The sequence below is a fragment of the Anopheles funestus genome, chromosome 3RL (assembly GCF_943734845.2).
Source record: "Anopheles funestus chromosome 3RL, idAnoFuneDA-416_04, whole genome shotgun sequence".
NCBI classification, from domain to species: Eukaryota; Metazoa; Arthropoda; class Insecta; order Diptera; family Culicidae; genus Anopheles; species Anopheles funestus.
The window spans coordinates 27,613,707-27,637,117 of NC_064599.1; the positions used below are offsets into that span (position 1 = coordinate 27,613,707).

The 23,411-nt window shown below is 40.8% G+C and overlaps 2 protein-coding genes across 9 annotated transcripts in view; one reads left to right on the forward strand and one right to left on the reverse strand.

Moving 5' to 3' along the window:
* Positions 1-1,278: 1,278 nt before the first annotated feature.
* Positions 1,279-2,635, reverse strand: LOC125767560 (chitinase-3-like protein 1). Its single transcript, XM_049434240.1, has 2 exons — positions 2,540-2,635; positions 1,279-2,461 (listed from the first exon to the last, which is right to left on the reverse strand). The coding sequence occupies exons 1-2, from the start codon at positions 2,604-2,606 to the stop codon at positions 1,350-1,352; spliced, it is 1,179 nt and encodes a 392-aa protein (XP_049290197.1). The 5' UTR covers positions 2,607-2,635; the 3' UTR covers positions 1,279-1,349.
* A 2,049-nt stretch (positions 2,636-4,684) lies between these two features.
* The window catches only part of LOC125769840 (FH1/FH2 domain-containing protein 3), an 87,216-nt gene continuing 68,489 nt past the window's right edge, over positions 4,685-23,411 (forward strand). For 4 of the 8 annotated variants that reach the window (XM_049438753.1, XM_049438752.1, XM_049438755.1 and 1 more), the window contains exons 1-3: positions 13,624-14,979; positions 17,392-17,478; positions 18,652-23,117. In XM_049438753.1, the coding sequence (XP_049294710.1) occupies positions 14,959-14,979; positions 17,392-17,478; positions 18,652-23,117 (4,574 nt within the window). In that variant the 5' untranslated portion in view covers positions 13,624-14,958. Of the gene's footprint in view, positions 5,470-12,931; positions 13,337-13,623; positions 14,980-17,391; positions 17,479-18,651; positions 23,118-23,411 lie in introns of those variants that run through there. The other 4 variants (XM_049438750.1, XM_049438748.1, XM_049438749.1 and 1 more) reach the window with 4 other exon arrangements.

The window sequence follows — 23,411 nt, forward strand, 5'->3', positions numbered from 1 at the left end:
AATGTGTAAAGCATAAAATAGTGAATAAAGTGATCGTCTTAGATCGTGATACAGATTTCGAATTTATAGTGATTGTTTTACGTAGTACATGGTGTTGCTGGATTATATTTTGTTTTGTAAATTATTTGAACATTTGTTATTAATAAAATGCCTTGTCAAAAAGAATACAAACAAAAAGTCTTTCGAAACATTTCGAGCATTAGATGTAAATATGCTACTCCTTTTGGGACCAGATTATTAACTCATGATCATTGAGATATTAATATCATTATAACTATTAAGACATGATCAGATAGAACACACAAATTCAATGTATTAGATTATAAGGGTTGTTATACTATAAGAAAATCCATAATTTTATTGCCAATGCCAATTTATTGCCTTCAATCATCAATAGAATTTTTTTCAAACTCTCTAACATTTTTGGTTTTTAAACTATATTTTAGATTAACTTTGGAAGATATTTAGGATTGCGGCTTTATCAAAAATCAAACATTTTTCTTTGTGACTTAAAATGAAGTGAATTATGCTGTGAACTATAATTTTTCAAAGTACTGGGCGCCTCCTGCATTATAGCTGTTAGCACTATACTAAGCATTAAAGTGCTGGAGGCGCCCAGTACATTACTAAAATTTTATTTCGTACTCTGGCTACAATAAAATGACTGAATGAATTAATTTTCCAGATACGCTTACTTTTAATCATACAAATTTTAGGTTTAAAACATATTTAACCATGAAAACAAGAGAAATAAAATACTGGCACTGGTTCCACACGACAGGACAAAAGATGAGAATGACAACTCTTTTTAGTCAGTCAACTCAGAGTGAATGAGTCGTTATTAGGAGTCAGCTCGTTTAACTACTCATTACGAGGTCATTAAAAACCCGGCATAAACGTATAAGTCATTTATAAGACTAAAACCTTAGGAAATTTTAAATTTTTTAAATTTTTTTATTCTTTTATATTTTATTCTTTTTTTTATTTAAAGCATTATTCGAGTGATAAGAAACTTATTTCAACCAATTGGCATTTAAATAAATCAATTTATAAAACTTTGCAAAATTATAAAAAAATAAAAATATTCTAAAAATTCAAAAATTTCCTAAGGCTATAGCCCTACCTTTTTTTTGAGTAATTTTGCAAAATTTTGTAAATTGATTTATTTAAATGCCAATTGGTTGAAATAAGTTTCTTTCGACGCAAATAATGCTATTAATAAAAAATAAATAAAAAATATTAAAAAAATTATAAAACATTATATTAATTAGAAAATTTAAGAATGCAAGGAACGAATGAGTTAACCTGCTTTATCATATATTTTATCATCACATCACAACATATCTCATTTACATCAAGCATTCATTGATAGTGCGAAGCAAATTAAAGCTGGCTCCACAGTAGCCTCGGAAATCATCCATATCGATTGACCACATCATCATGCCGGCAAGGTTTCGATCGTTGACGTAGTTACACTTCTCCAATATGCTTGCCCTATCGTCATACCCAATCCACTGGTGGTCGAGGAATCCGTACGGGATGCGTTGTGTTTCCTCCCACACACGTTGCCAGCCGGATCCTGGTAGAAAGTGAACACAAGCCTCATGGTATGCCATGTACCCGGGCTGTTCTGTATAAGGGCCCGGCAATCCGGCCCCTTCCGATGGTGCCCGCAATCCATTCGATGCGGAGTTCGATAGCGTAAACGTACGTCCATACGCAGGAACACCCAGCACTAACTTCGTTAGCGGTGCGCCTTGACTAAGCCAATAGTTAACACTGTGATCCACATTGAGCATTCGTTGAAAATCGTTCTGATCCGAAGGTCCAGCGAACAATGGTGCATTATGGCCGGTAAATTCATTCCACGCGCCATTGTAATCGTATGCCATGAGATTGATTAAATCCAAATGTGGCACAATTCCAGGAATATCGTAAGAAATCGACGCAATTGTTTCACTTGCCGCGAGAGCACCTGTGACCAGCAATCCATGCGACCGAAGCTCGACGGCCAATTCTGATAACATTAGCACAAAATTGTGCTTATCATTTGCCGTATCGCCGTCGTGCATCCCCGGAAACTCCCAACCCACATCCACACCGTCAAACCCATGCGCCAGACAAAACTCTCGTGCATTACGAGCGAAAGCAGTACGCAAGTCAGCGCTCGCGGCAATGTGAGAAAACAGTGCTGGATCAACAGACGCTCCACCGATGGCGGCCAATGTTTTGAGCTGTGCATTCTGCTGCCGTAACTCGTTGAAGCGACGAATATTTCCTCGACCACCATCATCCTCCAGGTCGAGCCATGGATCTAACACTTTTACTGCACCAGTATCATCCACTCCGAAGAACGCGTACAACAGATGGGTGCATAGGAAGGGATCAATGTGTTCCACGTTGAACTGCCCTCTGCCCGCACGGTATGTTGTCCATGAGGCATAGTAACAAACGATTGGTTCTGTTTCGAAATCAACACGAAAGGTGTTAGTTGGGTGTGAAACGACCTCACCAAGTGCTGAATTACGTCGTCACTTACTTCTTGCTTCTATGTTGCAAATCACAACAAACACGATAAAACACAAAAGAACAACACGGCGAATCATTGTGCCACGATAGACAGAACGTTCAATAAGGACTGACGTACCTTTCATAGAGCGTCAGGTTAAATATTGCAATGATCAAACGATTTAAGATAAGCGTTGATTAGATAACGAAGGAGAAATGCAGTTTAACCTGCTCGATATAGATTAATTTTAATCTTTCGGTACTATTTTAAGAATTGAGGGTATACACGTGCGAGTAGAAGCTTTGATACTATTTGAGATAAGTAAATAAACAATTTTTGGGTGGTCAATAGGGAGGCGTGGGATTGTGCTTCGACTCACTGTAGGAGGTCGAATTCGATTATCTGAGGCACGTGATGCACATATTACCAATATTACGTAGTATATATTTGAAAATAATAGCTTCTTCTCAAATTACTACAAATGATTTTATTATTTCATCTGATAGTGGCGGCCATGCAGGAACTGATGACTCTAGTTAGCTAACTCCGCCAGGAGGCGCTAATAGAAGCTTTGTTTGTTAGAATCAGTTTGACGATGATATTCACGAGTATTTATAGCAGCTACGGCGTTGACTAAGTTGAAGAAAACTTTCGACGTAAGTTTGGTATAAATTATAGTAAAATAATTTTATTTAAGTAAAACAGAGTTTCAACCTTCACTTTCCATCCGACTCTATTGTCATAAGATTATGATAGACATATTTTGCAATGTATTTTAATATTGGTGCAATTTGCTTTAGTCTATAGATTTATATTTAGTGTATGTGTGATAAGAGGATAAAAAATTATACTTTAGCTTAAATTTAAGTTTAAAAATTTATAAATAAAATTATACAATCAACCAAAATTGCGCTCTTAATATTGTCCATGAATAAAAAAACGAATACGAAAAAACCAGACTTCTATAGGTGTTGTTGCACACATTTAAAAAGATTTAAATCGTACAACCATAGCGTTCACTCAATGATAGGGTCAAGAAGGTTACGAAATAAATTTCCTACCGGGTCACTGAGGTGAGATGATCCAGCAAAATGGCAGAATTATAGAAAACAGGAATTTATTTTCAGCTGCTATACTAACATCAACACACACACACACAGTCATTTTCCCACAAACGGAATCGTCGGAAAAGGTAAGATTGGGAAATGGAGTTGATCGTGATTTTAAGGTTTCGCAACGTTTGCTACTCTAACAGCAAGCATTTCGAGCAGACCACCTGGCGTATTGTGCAGGTGTATTTGGAATCGGTAAACCAAACGATAGCCAAGCTACGATCGTGTAGATAGAAATATAAATAAGGGTAAGGAAATTAGTTTCAACTGTAGAATTGAGCGATTTCTCGTAGGAAATGGTGTATACGAAATAGATGAGTGAATGTTTTAGTTATTTGAAATTTTAGTTTTTTTTTTATTCATAAAGAACGGCCTGGCCGTATTGCTATGAAATTTTTTAGTTATAAATTAAAAAAAAAATACGTCGTAATTGTTATAATTGAAACAAAATATTGCAGATGTCTTTGTAATAAAGCAAACGGTTTGTTTAACGGCGCAATTCACACAAAAATACTTTCTCCGCTGGAGACACCTTACTGTTCTGTTGCCGTTGAAGCATGGAATAGTAAAGCTTTCCAGTTGTTGTTGTATTGTATAATATGTACCAAAGTAAATGAAGCTTTTTTATTATAACACTAGTTAAAAACATTCCTTGAATATTGTTTGGGCATAACTTTTTTCCATTATTTACTTAGTAGTTAGCAACATAGTTTAATTTAATGTGCTTATTTTCGTCCAATATTCTGGTGGACACATCAACACCATCACTCCATCGCAATAAGGGTGCTTCCTTTGTCCGTGCATAAATCTTTGTTCAATTATTCCATTATTGTTTCATATAAGACCAAAATTATGCTTGAGCTACAAGCTAAGAATACGGCATAAATATACATTCAATTTTTCAGCAAAATGTCCAGTGAATAAACCATGAACCTCTGAATATAAATTGTAATATAACTAATGTAGTTTTAAGGAAAAAGTATTCGTACAAAAAGTTTTCAAATATAAAATAAAGCATTTTCAATTTTAAACAGGAGTAACCGCTAAACAACGTTAATCGATTACCACAGTCGATACAGACAATGAAATGTTTCACGACATCGTTATGAAATATTTCACAAAACTCAAAGTTTCATCGATTCGATTCATGGTAGCAGTTAATTTAGCGGCAGAACATATTGAGATTATACGTCACTAAAACTCAATAAATATCTAACTATGAATAAACTAAATTTAATTCTTTTATTCAGTCCTCCTATGAACTCTAACTACCTAAAATAAGTCCTTTGGAATAGGTTTCTTTGTAACTGAAAGCTCAGTTAAACGGCATCGTAACAAAAACACTGGGTCTGACGGTTCGATGTTAAAGATGTTTGATTGACGGAGCTTTAGTAAGATGTGTTAAAGAAACTAAATTTTCTTTAACCCACTAACCTTCTTAGAATATTCAAGTATTTCTGAATAAGGCAGATAATTAAAAATATTTCTTTATCAGATGCCACCTTAACGTTCCAAGCAGTAATTGTTTAAATTTTATCATGAAAAAAAGTAGATGGAAGACGAGAGATATTTTCAGAAAAACGTTTATAATATACTGTAGAGTTGTAAATCCTTACGAACATAAGAAGAAACGAAAGAGTCGGTCATCGATCTCATATGGTTTGCTATGGTTGAGACACACGAGCTTAAAGAGAGGATCAGTTTCAGTGGCAACTCGATCGCCGCGGGATGCACACGCACTCTCGATCACTGTTAGTAACGATCGCGTTAATCAATTAGTAATCGTGTGACTGTGAAGCATATGATTGTGCTCATTAATAATCTGCAAACCAAACAGTGTATGTAATGGTGTGTAATGGTTCGGACGTTGCTGTTAAAAAGTGTGTTTGTGGGTGGTGAATGAAAATTGTTTCGAATTGAACTCAAATCAGGGTTGTTTCTTAAACTCAGTGAGTTTGTGTAAACATTAAAATGGAAGTTGTTATAACATTTGCAGACTATTGAGAAAAAACCACGTGTAGAATTAAGAAGAGAAAACTTCACGGAAGCAGTTTCAAATGTTGGTGGGTTCGTTAATGTTTCACCACTGTTTTATGTGATAAATTCCTTTATTCTCTCGTACGGTGGAGTGTGGCGAGTGATAAAAATAAATCTGCCGTCGCGGGCTGTAGCGCTTAAGCGTAGTGTACGGAGATTTTTCTCTCTATCTCTCTATGTTCTAGCGACTTTTCCTAAGACTTTGCCTACCGAAAATACGTCGCAAGAACCATCCCACCACGCTGGTAAATGGTGTTTTCAACGATGCACGGACAGGAGTTTCAGCATTGCAATCCGCTTAAAGCAAGAACTACTCACGAAGAAGCAGCACGAAGAAAACGAGAAGCAAAAACTTAGCAAGAATTTAGTTTCCTGACGGTGAGGGAAACTGCAAGGCACCAAAATTAGATCATCGCTTTTCCGTGATTCGTGAGTTCGAGCGATCCCGAGATGATCCCGCAAGCAAACGATATTCTCACGCAACACGCAACAACGCACCGATCCCACAGGTGGGACTCAAATCGTTTTGGATCGCAATTGAAAAGTAAATGCAATACATAAACGGACTCGTTAATGGTAACATTCGGACTAGGGTAAGAACCATACGCACACCGTGCCGGCGTTGATTCGTACGAATTCGTCGTGAATAATTGTGTGATAAACGATAAACAATTGGCTAGAGCATAGGAAGATTTCGAAGCGTAGGCATCATGACGACACCATGATTGTTTTGCTAGTTGGTGCAGTTGGTTTTTGAGGTTAGGCCATTGTTTGTGCTGTTCGGAAAATGCCGGCGAGATTGTGGTTTCTATTTTCGGCTTCAACACACAAAACTAATCGAACGGACGCTGTAAATGATGCGAATCTTCGTCTGTGCATACAGATAAACAAACTCAATTGTTTCAATCTGATGGCAGATGTGTCCAGATTATGCTAGAGAAAATGTGTTTCAAGGTTTTACTAAATGTGGAGAAGATTGGTTGAAAAATTCTCAAGGACTATATTACCTTTTAATTATATTTTTTATGAAAACTTTGGAAGAGCACATTTAGCATAAAACATGACACATTAAGTGTTATATTCGCATCCAAAATGCAGACTTTAATCGGGACATAGGCTCTTAGTCTGCTGAATGTTTTCTTGATTGATTCCTAATTTCAATCTCTAAACATTCTAGTTTTTGCTTACTGTTACTGAAAATGAAAGAAAAATGGAGAAGATTCAGAAGTAAGAATAATTATCGTTGCTTAATGATAATATCAGTTTCCTCATTAGTAATAAGTCGCATCGGAGGTAAACAATAACTTGAATCTTTTTCTTAAACTTTATTAGTAAATATGATATAATAGTTATTTCTTTTTTCATAATCTTTTTTTTACTTGAAGTAGCAAATTTCATCTAAACGTACAGTCCAAAGACACCAGGTTTTTTGAGAATAAGAGAAAAAGTTGAAGAGATAAATAAATCACAAATCAATCTCAAATCATGTATATAAAAGTTTCTAATATTAAAACATGAATAATTGAACACACGATAATAATTGAACACACGAATAATTGAACATTAGATAACGAGCCATAATGCATATTGATATTATTTAGTAAACAATCAAAGATAATTAATGTGTTTTGTTTCACTGTTTCCCTGAACCTCTTGAATATAACAAGAAACCTCTGCAAAATATAGAAATTACACAAAAGTACACGACATAGAAACAAATAAAAATTAATTTTAAAAGGCATGATGCCTGGGATGCACACTTAATGGACATTAAAATTGTAACAAAAACAACTACTTTTTAACTAAAATGCTTTTCTTAGCCATTGCGATGGCAGATGTGAAAGTAGTTTTCACCTTGTTTTTTTTGTCCTTCTACTGCTCACAAAACGAATCACAAAGATTCCTTTTTTGAAACGAACGAGTAGAAGATCTCGGTATAAATTTATCCCTGTCGACACAAGGATTAAGCAGCAGAGTTTTGCTAGAGTTCTGACATGTGGGATTTTCTTGACACATGAACGGATTAGGGCGACGGTATGTTTTCCCCAAATGCAGGAATGGAGCAGTCATCTGGTTCCCAGATACCATCTGCATGTGTGTGTGGGTGTGGGGGCAAGATAAGCTTTTGCAGCTAGTGCTGTGGATGCAATGTGCAAATGAGAACCGGAATCCGGTCGACAAACTAAATATTGGATGTTAAAGTTTACACTTTTTGACTTTATTTCAAAAGTCAAGCGATAGCAAGACTTTGCAGTTGCATATGATTTGTGTAGTGGGTAGAAAATGAATCTAGAGTTTTGGAGATTAAGGTAGAGTGGAGCGTTCTAACGATAAAGTTCTTAACTTTGTAGTGTGAGATAAAATACTAGCATTGGTAATACATCACAGGTCCGAAACTTATTACCGTATTATGGCTAACACTAATGTGCTGGGGAAATTCTTGTTTTTTTCTTCTTCACCATTCATGGGGTACGAATGGCCAAATGTCACCGAGAAGTAATCACATGCAACGCTGCACTCAAAACAAACGTTGCAGCTCTTTTGCCCCACACGGCGGAAATTCGTTGGTGGTATACCGGTTACTAAAATAATGGAAAATGTGGGTCAGACTATGGGATATTACCAGCGCTTGGGATATTCACCTCCATCTTACAGCATGCGTCACACGGGATTCTGTGCCGAACGTTTTCCCACACACTCACACAAACGCGCAAGTGGCTGCATGTGAGAAGTGTCGTGAAACTCTTCGGTTAGGACACGTGACGGACGTTTGCCATCCGCCTTCGGTTTTTTGGTAGGTTGTTTTTGGCATGCGGGTGTTCCTTCGGTTTGACGCGATTGCGGAAGAATTATGACCCAAATCTGGCTTGTGTGGCGAGAGATGTGTGGTTCGTTTCGATTGGAACACGGCGTTGCATCATGGTTGAGCTGGTGGATGTAGCTTTTCAAAGACAACACACATTTGCGTTGCATCAGGTAAAACGCGTATGCTAAATATAAACATTCACTATCGAATTGGATCGAATTAATCAGATGATAAAATAGACTAGTTCAGTGGAAAAACTACAAATGTAACATTTTTTTTGTTTCCACGGAAGTTAACTTGTATGTCAAAGAAAGGTGTGTTGAAATTGTGTACTAAAAGTGATAATTAAAGATTAATTTCTATTACAGGAATTATAAAAGATTTTTGAGGAAACGCTCTGTTACATTCTTTTTTTTTTTTGCTCGGTTAGAACGGCCTGGCCGTATCAAGACTTATTTTACCACGTAGCAGGATAGTCAGTCCATGCTACGGGGAGACGGTCCGGATGGGATTCGAACCCGGTCCCTGCCGTGCTCTGTTACATTCTATTTACAATACTTTTCATATTTTTTTAATTAAGACATTTGAATCCAATGTTTAGGTAGACATCGAGAAACACTATAATGGAGATCTATGAAGATCCCCGAAAATCCGCATATGTTGAATCTCTTTTTTTCTCTCTGAAATTTCGATTGTAACTCGTATTAAGGGATGAAATACTTGTTTTCATTTTTCGACAAGCCATTAATGCAAGACAGGGAAAAATTTTCCACACATAGTCAGACATAGCCATTGAAGTAAAAATGTTTTGAAAATAAAGTAGTAAAGATATAATATTTAATATTTATTTTAATATTAAAAAATTGTTATATTTTCTGCGTATTTAGTAATTGACATTTAAAACAATTAAATCAATTGGAAAATTTTCATAAAATAATTTTACGTTTCTCTAATCCGCTTAATTCTAGCTAAATGTCGAGCTAAGGAAAATTCTTGAAAATATAATATAAATTTATTCTATTTTTTTATTTTTTTTTTTTGCTCGGTTAGAACGGCCTGGCAGGATAGTCAGTCCATGCTACGGGGAGACGGTCCGGATGGGACTTGAACCCGGTCCCTGCCGTGTGGACGGGCGTCGTTTTTCACATGCACCACCGGGCCGCCCCCTATTTTTTTAATACTAATTTTAAAATAACAATTTCCTTCCTGTAATGCAAACAAATGACTAGTGCAAACAAATTACTAGTTTATTAGAATATTCAAACTATAAAATCTTTTCGAAAAAAATCGTTTCTCTGTTACACACATTTTGCAATACATAAAGAATATTGAAATTTGCAAACTCCACTGTAGTGCACTGTTTATTTTAATCATTTTGAAACTGTTCCTGCCCACAAGACCCAGTTTCCAGTCAATTTTCTCTACGATTGGACCATTCCAAGGCTACCCCAGCTGGGATAATAGACGCATAGTGTCGGTAGTTGTCACTGTGGTTTTATTTATTTGTTTACATTCAACACAAAAATAGAACCACAAAGATGAAACTATCAATAAAGAGCCGTGAAATGTTTTTCGTAAACAACCGGCCAACCCAAAAAGCATCCAATGCCGAAACGGGGAAAAGCAAAGAGAAAAACACTACGCACACTGACCCAATGAATCATGAAACTAGTGGATTATGTGTTTTGCGGGTCGCAAACTAGGTAGCCGTTGTTTGGGAAAAGCCAACTTTCCCAAAGAATCAAACGCACCACAAAAAAAAAACGAAAACGAAAGAAAAACAACTCAATTCACGTGACACAGCCGCTGCACATCGGCTGCACTAATACCGGAAGCAGACGTAACGATGTTTATGGTTCGCTTTTTACGTGAAGAATGCCGTGTGGGATATGACAGGAACACGATGAGTGATTTATGAGAATCAGTAACGATTTGCTACGCCGCGTGAAAATGAGGACCATCCGCGACCATCCAACCGAATGCCGTTCGTATCTTCCTCGTTCGTATGATTTATTCACACACCGCGGCTTGGTTGCTTCTACCCTTGCTTCATCCAGTTTTGCCAAAGGGTTTGGGACTGCATTTGGGTTTCTCCCATTGAACGATGGCTGTCAGAACATGATCAAAGCTTTTGGCTGGGATTTTCGTTTGCAGCGCCGGCCGTTTAATGCCGCGAGGCAGTGCAAAATGGACTGTAGTTGATGTTTGCCAGATTTACCAAAACGTTTCAACCCACCATCGAACGGAACCGCGCACTCAAACGAGCTTGTTTCAGGAAGCTTCCGATTATTGAATGGACAGGGAGCAAAATAAACCATGGATTTTGCGGGCCGGTTGGATTAGCGATGGCTAAAGTGTTGACCGCGTGTTCGTTATGGCGAGGGGAATCGCCAGCGGTAATAATGGAAGCAAAGTTTTTCACCAATACAGTGATTTATTGGTCGATAGATTACAGACTCTATTAACGCTGGGTGGATATTAATCGTGCAAACAATTAAAATATTAATTGTTGGGGGTATAATTACAAGAACAAATGGGAGCAATTTTAAGCAATTGAAAACATTCAGATTACTGTTAAAGAAGGCCGTGAAGTTTCAAAAAAAATATCGACATAGGTTTGAATTGCAAAACAAATAGTATTTCCAATAATCGTGAATTATGATGATAATTTACATATCTTAAAATGTAACTCTACAAGCAATTAATGGTAATTGAAATGTTTCAAAATCTTCAGTCAAGTTCGTTTTAGAAATACAACCATATAAAAACATTTATAATCACACTTTTAAACGGAATTCCCAATAAAAAAAATGTTAGAGAAATTTGTTCAAGTTTTCTAGGACAAAAGCATATTTTTTAGAGAGTTGATCATAAAATGCAACAAAAATTATTTCCAATGGGGGCGCCTAGTACTTAGTATAGCTGGTTCTTACAGACCGTTGGATAATAATAATAAAATATGTGATTTAGAATAGACGAGTCCACTGTAAGCCGTTTTTTAAATTTACAAAGTAATTTTCGTATGAAATTTTTGTTTTCATCAAAATTTTATATTAAAATTAATCAAAAATGGAAAAAGTTTAGCGAACAAAAAATTTTAAAATTTTTTAGGCGCTTCCTTAAAAAAACTAATATAATGGAGTTTCGAAATTTTGACGTTTTCAAAGCTTAATTTATTGGATTACACATTAATATATGGTTTATTCCTAATAAAACGTGTGATTTGTGAACTTTTATTTCAGTAAATATCTATCCCAATGGCTAAGCGTTTTTCTCTTGACCGGCAGGGTTTGATTTTTCACGAGCTCTTCCGGGTAAATTCCAGAAATGGCAGCTGAAAACCCCCAAAACATAGAAGAAGTACCCCAGAAATCGTTGAAACTTTTAAAAGCAATTCGGTACGCAACAACATAGGCATTTGGAGAATGTTTTGGACGTATCCACAAATGGAACAATATGATTGGCTTCGATTAACAACGTATCGGATGTTGCCGGCACACGTGATGTCAAAAATAGTTTTCTTTCCCGACAAACGTCTGTCCTTGAAATATTCATCACGTTGCGCGTTGAGTTCTCTGATACAGAGCCCCAATGTACAGAGACATCGGCATCGACACGGTGCGTTCATGTGCATTTTCTCGGTGGGCGCACAATCGACGGTAAGTTTTCCACCACGGATGGATGCGCCGCCGTCTTCGGGCGCTAATTTGACACTTTAATTGTTATTTATTTAACAAAAACCGCACGATCGTTCGCTTGTTCCATCGGTTGGATGAATTCACTGCTCGGGATCGGGTTCGGGTTGGTGCGCGTAACGCAATAAATGCTGTCGCGTAGAACAACCGTACGCGTGATACGGCAGTGAAAATTGAGACGCTCTAAATATAAGTCACCAAAGCAACTGTCTACCGGTCTTCCGGTTGGCGAACGAGCACACAGTATTGCTGTTGTTGGTGGTGGTGGTGGTGGAAGAATTGGTTTGGTTGGAACTGTTGGGATTCTTTAATGTTTGTACGAAATGGAATACGGGAGACATTCTTCTGTTTTGGGTGTCCAATAAAATGGAATGTCTATTGTTTTATTTTAATCGTTTTTCCCCATTCTCTATGCGTAGCAGACGGAATTCGGGATGAGATTTTCTCGAATTAAAATTGTTCTTTTTCTAATTTGCTTTTGACTTCCGTTGGGATGTTGATGCAGAGTGTAGAACAGACGCTATAATTTTTGCTATAATAAAATTCAATTTTCCAGTGACTATCTCACTATTCGTAGTACGAAAAACACTTCATTCACTTTTACACGTTTAGTGTCGATTCACGGGATTCACGTCACCTATTTAAGTGTGAATGTGAAAGGTTAGGCTGTTTAATACTGTCCTACGGACATGCGCACTGGCCAAAAACGTTTTTATGGCAGTGTTTGTCGCTCGCTGTCTACTGCTTGCTCCCGATCTACATGCGATCGAGTGATTAAGTTTCGCTCGTTCCCAGCGACACATTCAGGTGGTTGACCATTTTGCCGGGTACCATCAGTATCAACGAACCGCTTCACCGGGAGCAACCATTTTTTTCTCTCTCGAATTCGAATCTATCGAGAGCCCTTGTTGGTCCTAGCGCACACCGACGAAGGGCTTTTTTGATCTTAAACGATTTGAATTTATCGCGATCGCGTAACCGAATCGAAAAGAAAAACGATAGAAAGAAGCGTGAAAGGTCGCGAATTTCACGATCGACTTGTGTGCGTTGATGCACAAACGCAGTGTCGAATATGTCGAACGAATAATCGGAACGCGTGTGAACGAAACCGATCGATTCTGTGCCAAAGCGTGATCCTGCAAGCAAGCAACCGATCGTGTGTACGTGTGTGAAACAGGTCTGTCGAATGTTTGTTGCGTTGGTGATGGCAATACTCTTGATACACTTGCGCCGCATTCTACTGCTGGTCACGGTCGTCTATCTGTTGGGGGAGTTCGTGCGGAAGCTACTATACGGTGGTACGGCGGCCATACTGCGCTCTTCACGATCCGTCAGCAGCTTCCTGTTTGCCAAACGGCTTCACCTACAGCCCTGGTTCTACATCTACACGGTTTATCTGTACGTGCTGCTACAGAACGGGCCCGGTTTTAATCAGCTTAATCTGTTCGATAACTTCTTCTGATAAAAGGTGGCAGAATTATCTATCCAGTGCAGTGCGGCTCTTCGGGAATACAGCCTGTTTGTCTAGCACGGTAGTGTTTGTGGACCGATCGTAGCAACCCGTGGCAGGTCTGCGGTACGTTTCGCACGCGTTTACTTAAAGAGCGACAGGGAGCAGCGTACGGGCAGGATCTAAAAATAATACTGCGCCAGTGAATTAGTCCACACGACACGAAGAAAAAACAAACCGCCAGCGAGGAAAGAACATTGTATGGGTTTTGCTTGATCACGATCGTGTGCGTGCTGCGTGCGAGCTGCTTGTGACTTTTGCACCAACACGCTGCAATGTAAACGCATGTTGCGGACCGTTTTTGTGTCGTTGTCGGTGAAGAAGAAAATTCGAAATAAGTTTTTTTTTCCTCTCGCGTGTCACCTTTACTGGAAGAGTGTGTGTGTGTGTGAGTGTGCGTTTATGTGCATTTTGTTGCATCGGACTCGGGACGAAGCGGTTGCAATCGCTGTTGGCCAATGTGGAACGCAGTTGCAGTGTGATCGTGTATGAGTGAACGTAGTGTGAAAACATTCCCAGGCACACACCACATGGTGCGGAATGGCGTAAGAGTGTTTTTTCCGACGTTTGTTTGCGAAAAGCATTCTCGTGATCACCGTTCGCTCAAGTGTGTTCTAGCACGCTCCCATTAGATAAGGGCCATTATTCGGTGCTTACCGTTCCGTGCAGCCGGTAAGGAAAGGTTCTAAGCAAATCTAGGGCTTAACAGTTAGTGTTCGCACATGCGTGCGGATTGGCAGCGAAAGTGCGATCGTAGAGCGATCAGTTTAAAGCCAAACCCTTTCGGGAAGGCGAGTGTGTGTGATGCAACAAGTGGGCGGCATGTTGAATTTTCCCCTTTTGGTGAAGTGAATGGTTTTGTAACGCTCCTAATGCCACTTTTCTCCGAGTGCTTCCAGCAGTCAATCATCGTATCGTTTTTCTTCTTGTAGTGCTTGATGCAATAGTTTCACGGAATGGAAGCAATCAAATGGGTAGCGAGCTGTTGTGAAAGTGTGTGAAAGTATCAGAAAAAGTTGGCATTATAGTAACCACAAAGAAAAAGTGTATCAACATCGCAGTGTATTAAACTATAGCAAAAACCCCGAAGTGTTTTGTGTAAAATGGTAACAATCGTATGGAGAAAGCGTTCTACCATTCTGAGTGTTGTGCGAGAAATATGTCAGTGTTTCAGTTAGGAAAAATCTTCAGCATTATAAGAAAAGATTTATAGCAGCAGAAATCAGTTACGCCGTCGTTCGAACGACTCCTACAGCCACAACATACGGATCTAAACGAAAGTCATCAAAATGTCGTATCGAAGTTACAATGTAAGTAAAACATTTGATTACAATTGCAAATATAACATGTTGTTTGATAGGACTTCACGCCGTTGTAATCTATAGTGTATTCAAGAGGAGATATACACTCATAAGCTCTTATAGGAAGGTAATATAATGAAGATTTTTAAATGCACACAAAAGAAAAAACGGTTTAGTATATGTAGCTGTTCAATGAACTTTTTCTTTTGTCGCCGATTATCCGATTTAACCTTGTGTCGGATTATCCATGCAGCTGAGAAATGACAGTTGCAAAAGAAAGTTTGACATAATCAAAAGGAAAACCAATTAAGGCAAATATTGAATTTCTCAATTTTCAATAAGACACTATAAAATGTGCACTTAAAATAATATCCATTCCTGCTACATTATACTGAAATAATTATTATATTATTTTTTTATTAAAAGAAAATGTACCTATTTTCCGTGTTATTCGCTTTTTCGGCTAGTTACTAGTTTTTCGAAGAATTTTAGATGAGTGTTTATCTGTATATCTTCTCTTAACACTACACTTAAATAGCCAGCAAACATTACACAATGACACACCCTGTTCTTCACTGGAACGAATGAATTAAACAAGATTTAAACTACAGACAATTTATTTTTCTAGTGTTACACTTGCCCTAAATAATGGTACGGCTGTGTCATGGCATTCCGACAGGCCAAGCAAACATGGGAAAATCGCTTACCAATCCTACTCAATTTATGAGTAACAAATTAGGAATCGAGGAGTCACCTCTGACGGTGCAGCATCGTTGTCATCGTGCTTCTGAGTCAGTCGATCGTTCTATTTTAGAACCGTTTTCATCCATTCTAGGTACTTTGCTTATGCCACGAAACATACTCGTGTGTACTGCCCGCTCATCAGTGCCGTAGCCGTAGACTTATGAATCATCGGGGATGTGCCAACATCTTACAAAAACCCGGAGCAATTTATGACACTCTTAGCGTAGCCTCTCTTTTCCTTGGATTTTCTCTACACCCAACGACCAAAGTCCACACATTGTAGAACGTTCCCACTGCTGAGCGTTGTGGAAGTTTGTGGGATTGAAATTGCAAAGGATGGGTTGGCATTCAGTGCATAGCGATGCTCATAAAACGTGTTACAGGCTGTGCTGATGGATGCAAAGCATTTGCATTGCGTGTATTGTTTACACGTGTGTGCCTTTTTTTCTCTACTTCCAAGTGGGCGTTAAAGTCGCGAGAGTACATCAAACACCGCGGTCCTGGGTTTTGTTACTCTCGTGATACCAATGGAACCGCTTACGAAGTGGTTAAAGGGAGTCGTTTTTTTCACGCCCATTCTACACGGATGCGGGATGCAGTTTTTTGGAGGACTGCAGTGAGTACGTGTAGTTTTCGCGGGTGATGGTTAAAGTTTTTAATTGCATTTGCGATGAAAAACAGGTCATGCGCTAGGGCTGGGACGGAGAGCTATATATATCTTGTAAGTCATTAGGAATATGTTTTTTTTTTCGCATTAGGTTTCGGTCCGTCGGTTGGACAAATCCAGTTTATGCCGCTGGGTTTGTGTAATTAAATTTTATATCTTTGGATGTAGAATGAAGTAGTTCGGTTGTTGAGTAGCTATTGGTCTGTAATTAAGCATGCTTTAGTGTATTATGGAAATTTTTACTTCTGTTTTAGTAAAGCTTAAAACGGTTTAAATAATTTTATGGAAAAATAAAAACTTTGAAAGTCACAATAAACAGTGATCTATAGTAAACTGAAGGATATTATATAGTTGAAGATTAATGGTCAGGAAATCCCAGCAAAGAAACACCAGAAAAGAAAAATTTGGATAATAGAGACCATACAGAGAAAATGTAAAGGAAAAGTTAAGAAAAAGACATTAGGGAAAGAGAGAAAGGAAGGGCGGCGCATCTTATATCCAATAAGCAAACCACTAATAAATACAGAATAATTGAAGGATCGTTTAGATTCCAGTGAAGGTCTAATTACTCTCCGGATATTGTTATATCAATGTTTTGCATTATTATAATGTTATTCAGCTTACATTTTGTTTCACAGTTCACTCAAAATAAAAAAGGTTTCTGATCCCGATTGGATTGTCCACCAAAAAACAATTTGACAATTGAACTACGGTGAAACAATGCTCAGGAATTCCAGAAATCCCATCTTGTAAAACCAAAAGGAAGAAGTTAATATTGCTGTTATGTGCAAGATTTTATACATAAACATATTATACAGATTTCCAACTATCAAGAACACACTGAGTTGAAGTTACCACCATCAACTGTTGGTAAACAGGAAGCTTTTATGAACACAACGTTCTCCAAAAACACGTTCCACGAAATGAACTCTAATGCCATGAAGGTGCAAGAACAGGTAACAGGTATAATAAGATTGATACTGATACACATATGTTCCGGTCCGTTTCAGTATCCTTGGTCAACGTCGAGCTACAATGCAAGCTCATCATCGTATTCTACATCGTCTAGTCTGCCCAGCTCCTATCGGAGCTCAAGAGTATGTATTTTAAAAGTTCGCCCTTCCATGTCCCGTTGTGTTGTGCTGTGGTCAGTGTAACGTTCCAACGATTCAAATTGATTTCATGTGTTTATTTCTCAAAATTGATTTGTTTACTTCAATTCCCGGTTTGTTATGCTTATTCCTCTTACACCAAAAGTAAAATGAAAAACATCTTGTACGTCATATGTGTTACAGCTTTTAACAAATTACCGTCCCCATTACCCCGTTTGTTGTCTTTGTCTGCTCTGTTTTAATTCCCTGCTCCAGATGACGTACTGATAAGTCTGGTGAAGGATCTGGTGTGTTACTTGTTTCCGAGTCCATCTTCCAACCGACTGTTTCATACCTTTCCCATCTGTTCGATTTGGTCTGTACCTTTCTGTGCAAAGTGTGTAAAATGGCGATCAACTGTCGTCACCGATAATGCCAACGTGTATGCATTGCAGCATACGCAAGTACGACGGGCGTTTTTTGTCCCTCACTGATTGACAGGTTGGCTTGGCCTGCGATATTTACGTCGTTGCGTTCTTCCGTGCTATTTCGGTCGTATCGCCCCGAGTCCCTAGCATCAAATAGGGGCAACTTGCCCGACCGTGACGGTAAATTCTGTAAGTAGAAGATGAAAATGGATGCCAACTGTTGGTAGACTAGGTGACGATTGGTTAACGCCGCTAGGCACTGCTTACGTCTGGGAAGTTTTTGCACCGTGTTCTATTACCAACGTAAATAAATGAAGATGAAATAAATCCCAACGAAAAAAGGAACGGATACAAGCTTCAAATTGGCGCCAGGAATTGCAAATTTCTTGCATTGCCATTGCAGTTACATGTCTGAGTTTAGCTCATGCAGGAGCTTAGCTTGCAAGACTGAAAGTATTAGAGGATTGATGGATGAGGATGTTCGTTCTGCTGCAATGCAACCGTTTTGCTGGCATTCAAAGACTTATTTGATGGCGCTAGTAGGAATTCCCATAAATCAATGTGATTTTCTTTTTATGTTCCGCGTGCATGGTGACTAGTATTTTGTTGTACGGTTTAAGAGTTAAAAGAGTCGTAAAATAAATAAATGTTAATCAACTGATTTCTATTAAAATACGTGTAAAGCTTCTTAATCGTTGTCCACTATCAGTAAAACTTATATTCTACGTATGTCTGTTTTCCTTCATTTTAGTTCTCGACCGAACCTTCAACGACGTCCCGGTTCGGTTCGTTGAGTTCCACGAGCAGCTACCGTCCATCCTTTACTTCCGGGAGCTACCGATCACCACGATCAACGACGACCACGGCAACGTCGTCTACAGCTCCAAGCTCAACCGTTTCCTCGTTCATCAGTCGGTACTCTAGCTTGGCGGCCGACAAAGAAAAGGAACGGGAAAGAGATAAAGCAAAGGAAGAGGAGCGACGGAAGGAGCGTGAATTGCGGGAGAGAGAACGCGAAAAGGAACGTGACCGCGAGAAGGAACGTTTAATCGAAACATCGAAGAAACTCGAAGCAGAATTAAAGGAAAGTAAACCGGCACCGTTAAAAAAGTCCTCCCTAATTGCGGCAAAGTATGGTTCCAGTAAGGATGTAGCAGCTAATGACGATTCATCCACAAAGAGTGGAACAGCTGGTAAGCTTCAATCCACGAAAGAGACTGTAGTAAAACCGAAGAAAGATAATGCACCACCGGTAACGTTCACCACACGATATGGACGGGCTGGAGTTGCGCGAGAACAGTCCCGTGAGCCGAGTCCAGCGACGAGAACAAACTCCTCAACCACCATCACGCCGCGTAGCAGGCATCGTGAACCAAGTCCCGCTCCAACGGCTGTTACCGAAAGAGCCCGTTCGCGTGATCCAAGTCCTGCCGTGGAAACTAAGCGTACCGGTGGGTATGCGCTAGCAATAGCGAGTAAGCTGTCCGGTACGAAGCTACCGCAACAGAATGCTCCCAACGAATATAGGCGACAGTCGAGCGGTACTGCGTTTGGGCAGGGCAGGGCAAGATCCCGCGATCCAAGCCCTACGGTTCGTACGAGAACATCACGCGAACCTAGCCCTATGGAGCAAAGGCGCATACAGTTAGCTAACAAAATGATCGCTACAGCAGCTCGGTCTCGTGATCCAAGTCCGGCACCAGTTCAGCAGTTGAAACAGACAGTTGGGTCGAACAAGACAAACAGCGGTACGGATCAAAAACAGAGGTTTACGAGCTCCATCACAATCAAAACTGGACCAGGTGCACGGTCGCGCGATCCTAGCCCAGCTGAAGCGAGAAAGATCCCAACGTTCGGTAGTGCGAGTAAAGTACGATCGCGAGATCCTAGTCCAGCGGAAACGAAACGTACCGCAACATCTTTGAGTGGACGTGCGTCTCGCACAGGGAACGATTCTGGGCTAGTAAAACCATCAACATTTGGCAGTGCAAGAAAAACGCGTGATCCAAGTCCCAGTATCAGCAATAAAGTACGTAGCCGGGATCCAAGTCCTGCGATGGTTCCACGCCGAACTTCCCGTGAACCAAGCCCTGCCGAATCCGTACGAGAAAAGTATGGACTTGGAGGTTCGGGAGCTTATCGACCGTACGGTCGTTCGAATAGCGGCCTCGGAGCTGGTAATCGATTTGGTGCCAGTGCAAGCCCTGTTCCGAAGAGTCCAATTGCAGATCTAGCACTGTCGTACATGACGTCCAGTGAGGCTATAGCAGCACGAACGAGTCGCCCATCCTCAAGGCTACGGCTTAACTCACAGTCGCGTGAACCATCGCAATGCTCATCACCGCTGACGGCGAGTCAAATCTTTTCCCCAGAACCACGAACAGTGCCGAACGAAGATCAACAGCGCGAGGGATCTACATCGTCGGAAACCACTACCACTAGTTCATCGTCGGAAGAATCGTCCGAAGAAACGGAAAGTAGCGTTGAACCAGAGCCAAAGATATTTATCGAAATAACGCTTGTAACGCGTGGTACGTCACCAACGCCACCGGGTGCCACACCACTAATAAGAGCGCGCCGGGCAGAAATGTGTAAGACCATTGAAAAGACTATTCAGAAGCAACTGCTACCAGTTGAAACGGCTGACAAACAGGTACAGTCAGATCGGATGGATGATTCGACCAAATATTTACGCTACGGGCAACCTTCTGCACGTAGCTGGTCACCGTTTTTAGACCAAAAGTATGGATCATCTTCACCGACACTTGGATACACACGTTACTCAAGTGCATCTTCGCGCTATAGTCGTGATAGCCCAAGTTTTAGCCGTGAAACAAGCGTAAGTTCCTCGAAGAGTGATGCACCGGAGAAACGAGAACTATCAGCGCTAGCTGCCAGAGTGAAGGAACTTAGTCTGTCCAAGTCCAACAGTCCCAAATCTACCGGAAGTCGGTCGTCGACGGTTAGCTCTCCGGGTGGTAAGCAGAAGACGCCACCCAAACAGAAATCACCAGAAAAGCCTCCACCAGCACCGACAAAGGACAGTCCATCGCCGGTACGATCTGTCGCGAATAAAGACTTCCGCAAGTCGGCACTAAACATGGGTCCGGCCCCTGAACGACCTCGCAAATCTTCCTCCTCCTCGAGCAAGTCGTCCAGTTCGTCGGCATCGACTGCAACGCCGGTCGCTGAAACGAACGGATCGTCAAGTCGCATTCCACACGTACGGCAACAGAACGGCACCAAGGTGACGAAACGTTCTGATCGATCCGCATCTTCCAGCTCGGAAGACACAAGCAGTGCCAGTGGTTCATCCGGTACCGATACCGATCGTGAGCAGTCGATCACGCGTACGGCACCAAACGAACAGGATGATCTCAGCACCGCAACGGATGCATCGAACGCCAACAATGAGTTACTTTTACGTGCGATCCAGTTGGCAACGAACTTTGTGAACAATCAAAACCGTAATGCGACCAGTTGGTACGATAATGCTAGTACGACGAGCATGTCGGAAAGTCTGACAGCGGATCCGAACGGGAAGTCTGGTTGGGAGGCGGGAACACATTACATGGAAAGCATTAAGGATGATTCCAGCAATGAGGAGGATGAAGATGAAGAAGTGGATGAGCAAGGACAGCAAAAGGAAGGTGATGAGGATGGGCAGAAACCAACCTCAGAATACCAGCAAGCAATGTGGTGGAGGCGTTCGGGTAACTTTGAACAGACGGCTACGGTGCAAGAATCTGTGCCGAGTGCTCGTAGCTTCAGTTATCGCATCAGGCGCGTTGAATCGGGTGAAAAACCTTGGTGGTTATCAGATGAAGGAAACAAACCGGTATCCGTTGTGGAACCGGACTCGACGGAACTGTCCAGTACTGCTGGACAGGATATGGATGGTGGGGTAGATACCGTGAACGATGATGATGGTCGTACTACGGCAACGAGCATATTCGAGAGTCAAGCGTTGAGTCCGTTCCGACCGATTCGGGTAACGCGCATTGAGTCCGGTGAACGGGCATGGTGGATGAAGAGCACGGAGAATGTGGCGGCAAAGTCATCGGGTGAACGAAGCAAGCAGCCTAGCAAGGAACAAACTCCCGACTCCGCAGGTAAGAAGAGTCCTGGCTATACGGTGTTTAAGCTCGAAGCGGAAGATGAGGCATGGTGGGAACAGGCCATGGCGGATCTTTCGCGCAAGGATCAAACCTCGGGCAGCAGCCCGAGCAGCTCATCGGTCAGTCGAGAACCTTCGAAGGAACCTACTCCGGAACCACGAAGTCAAGGGATTACTCTTACTCGCGTCGTATCGGGTGAGAAAGCTTGGTGGTTGTACAGTTCCGAGAAAGTGAACGAACTGGGTCAGAATGCAGCTGGGGATAACGCTACCGACAACGGTAGTGACTCGATACGTGAGTGTAGTCCGGTAAAAGCGAAACCATTCAAGATTACACGGATCGAGTCCGGTGAGCAACCCTGGTGGATGTTGGAAACTTCCGATGGACCAGTTTCACGCTCCGAATCGAAATCGAACGTTGTGAGCAGATCGAACAGCTTCAACTCTAAGTCAAGTGGCAAGCAAACCAGCCCAACAAAGTATCGTATAACGCGCATCGAGTCCGGTGAACGAGCATGGTGGATGACTGGGGACAGTCCGGACGAGAGTGCCGGCAGTCCGCGCAAGCTGTCCTCCTTCGTCGAGCAGCACGGCGAAGAGGAAGCCGATCTACAGAATGCTGACATCGAGGCACAGGTGGAACAGGAGCTGGAAAACATCACAAACTTTGTGGCCGGTTTGCCAAAATTCCCCACGGGTGAATACACGATCGAGCCAATTACAAGCGAAACGCCTCCGCTCGGCGATCGTGCCAGTCCGGAAGGTGAGGCAGGTGGTCGGGCTTCACCGTACGATAACATTCCCTCGACGATGTCCGTTTCACTGCAGGCGAGCAGTCAAGCTGGTGTGAACGCGTCGGTAGAAAGTGGTACGAATGTTGCTACGGACGTTGGTAGTTTTAGCACGCGGAAAGACGCCCAATCGCCGGTGTTCATTTCTCGGCACACCAACATTGACGATCTGCTGGGTGGATCATGCCATCCGCTCAGTCCAATGATGGATCGGATGTTTATTATGGATGGACTGCAGGAGATTACACCGAAGGACGTCCGGGTGCATGACAGTACGCCGCAGTTCATCGATTACGCAGCACAACAGAGGTAAGCTTATTGAAATAAGAAGAAAAGATATGAGGAAATAATTAACTATTAAAACATTTATTTGATATGGATTTTAATTTTCAATCATTGTAAAAATGGTGCAAATTATTTTTAATTTATGAAAAATTCTTAATGTACAAATAGTCACAAAATTAGTTTATAATTCTTAACGGATCTTACAATTTGAATTTTAGTACAACGATATTTTAGTACGAAGATCGATCTTTCACATTCACCAACCAAGGCGTGGTTTGTGTCTTCGCTAAGCCAACGACTCTCAGCTCATTCTCACCA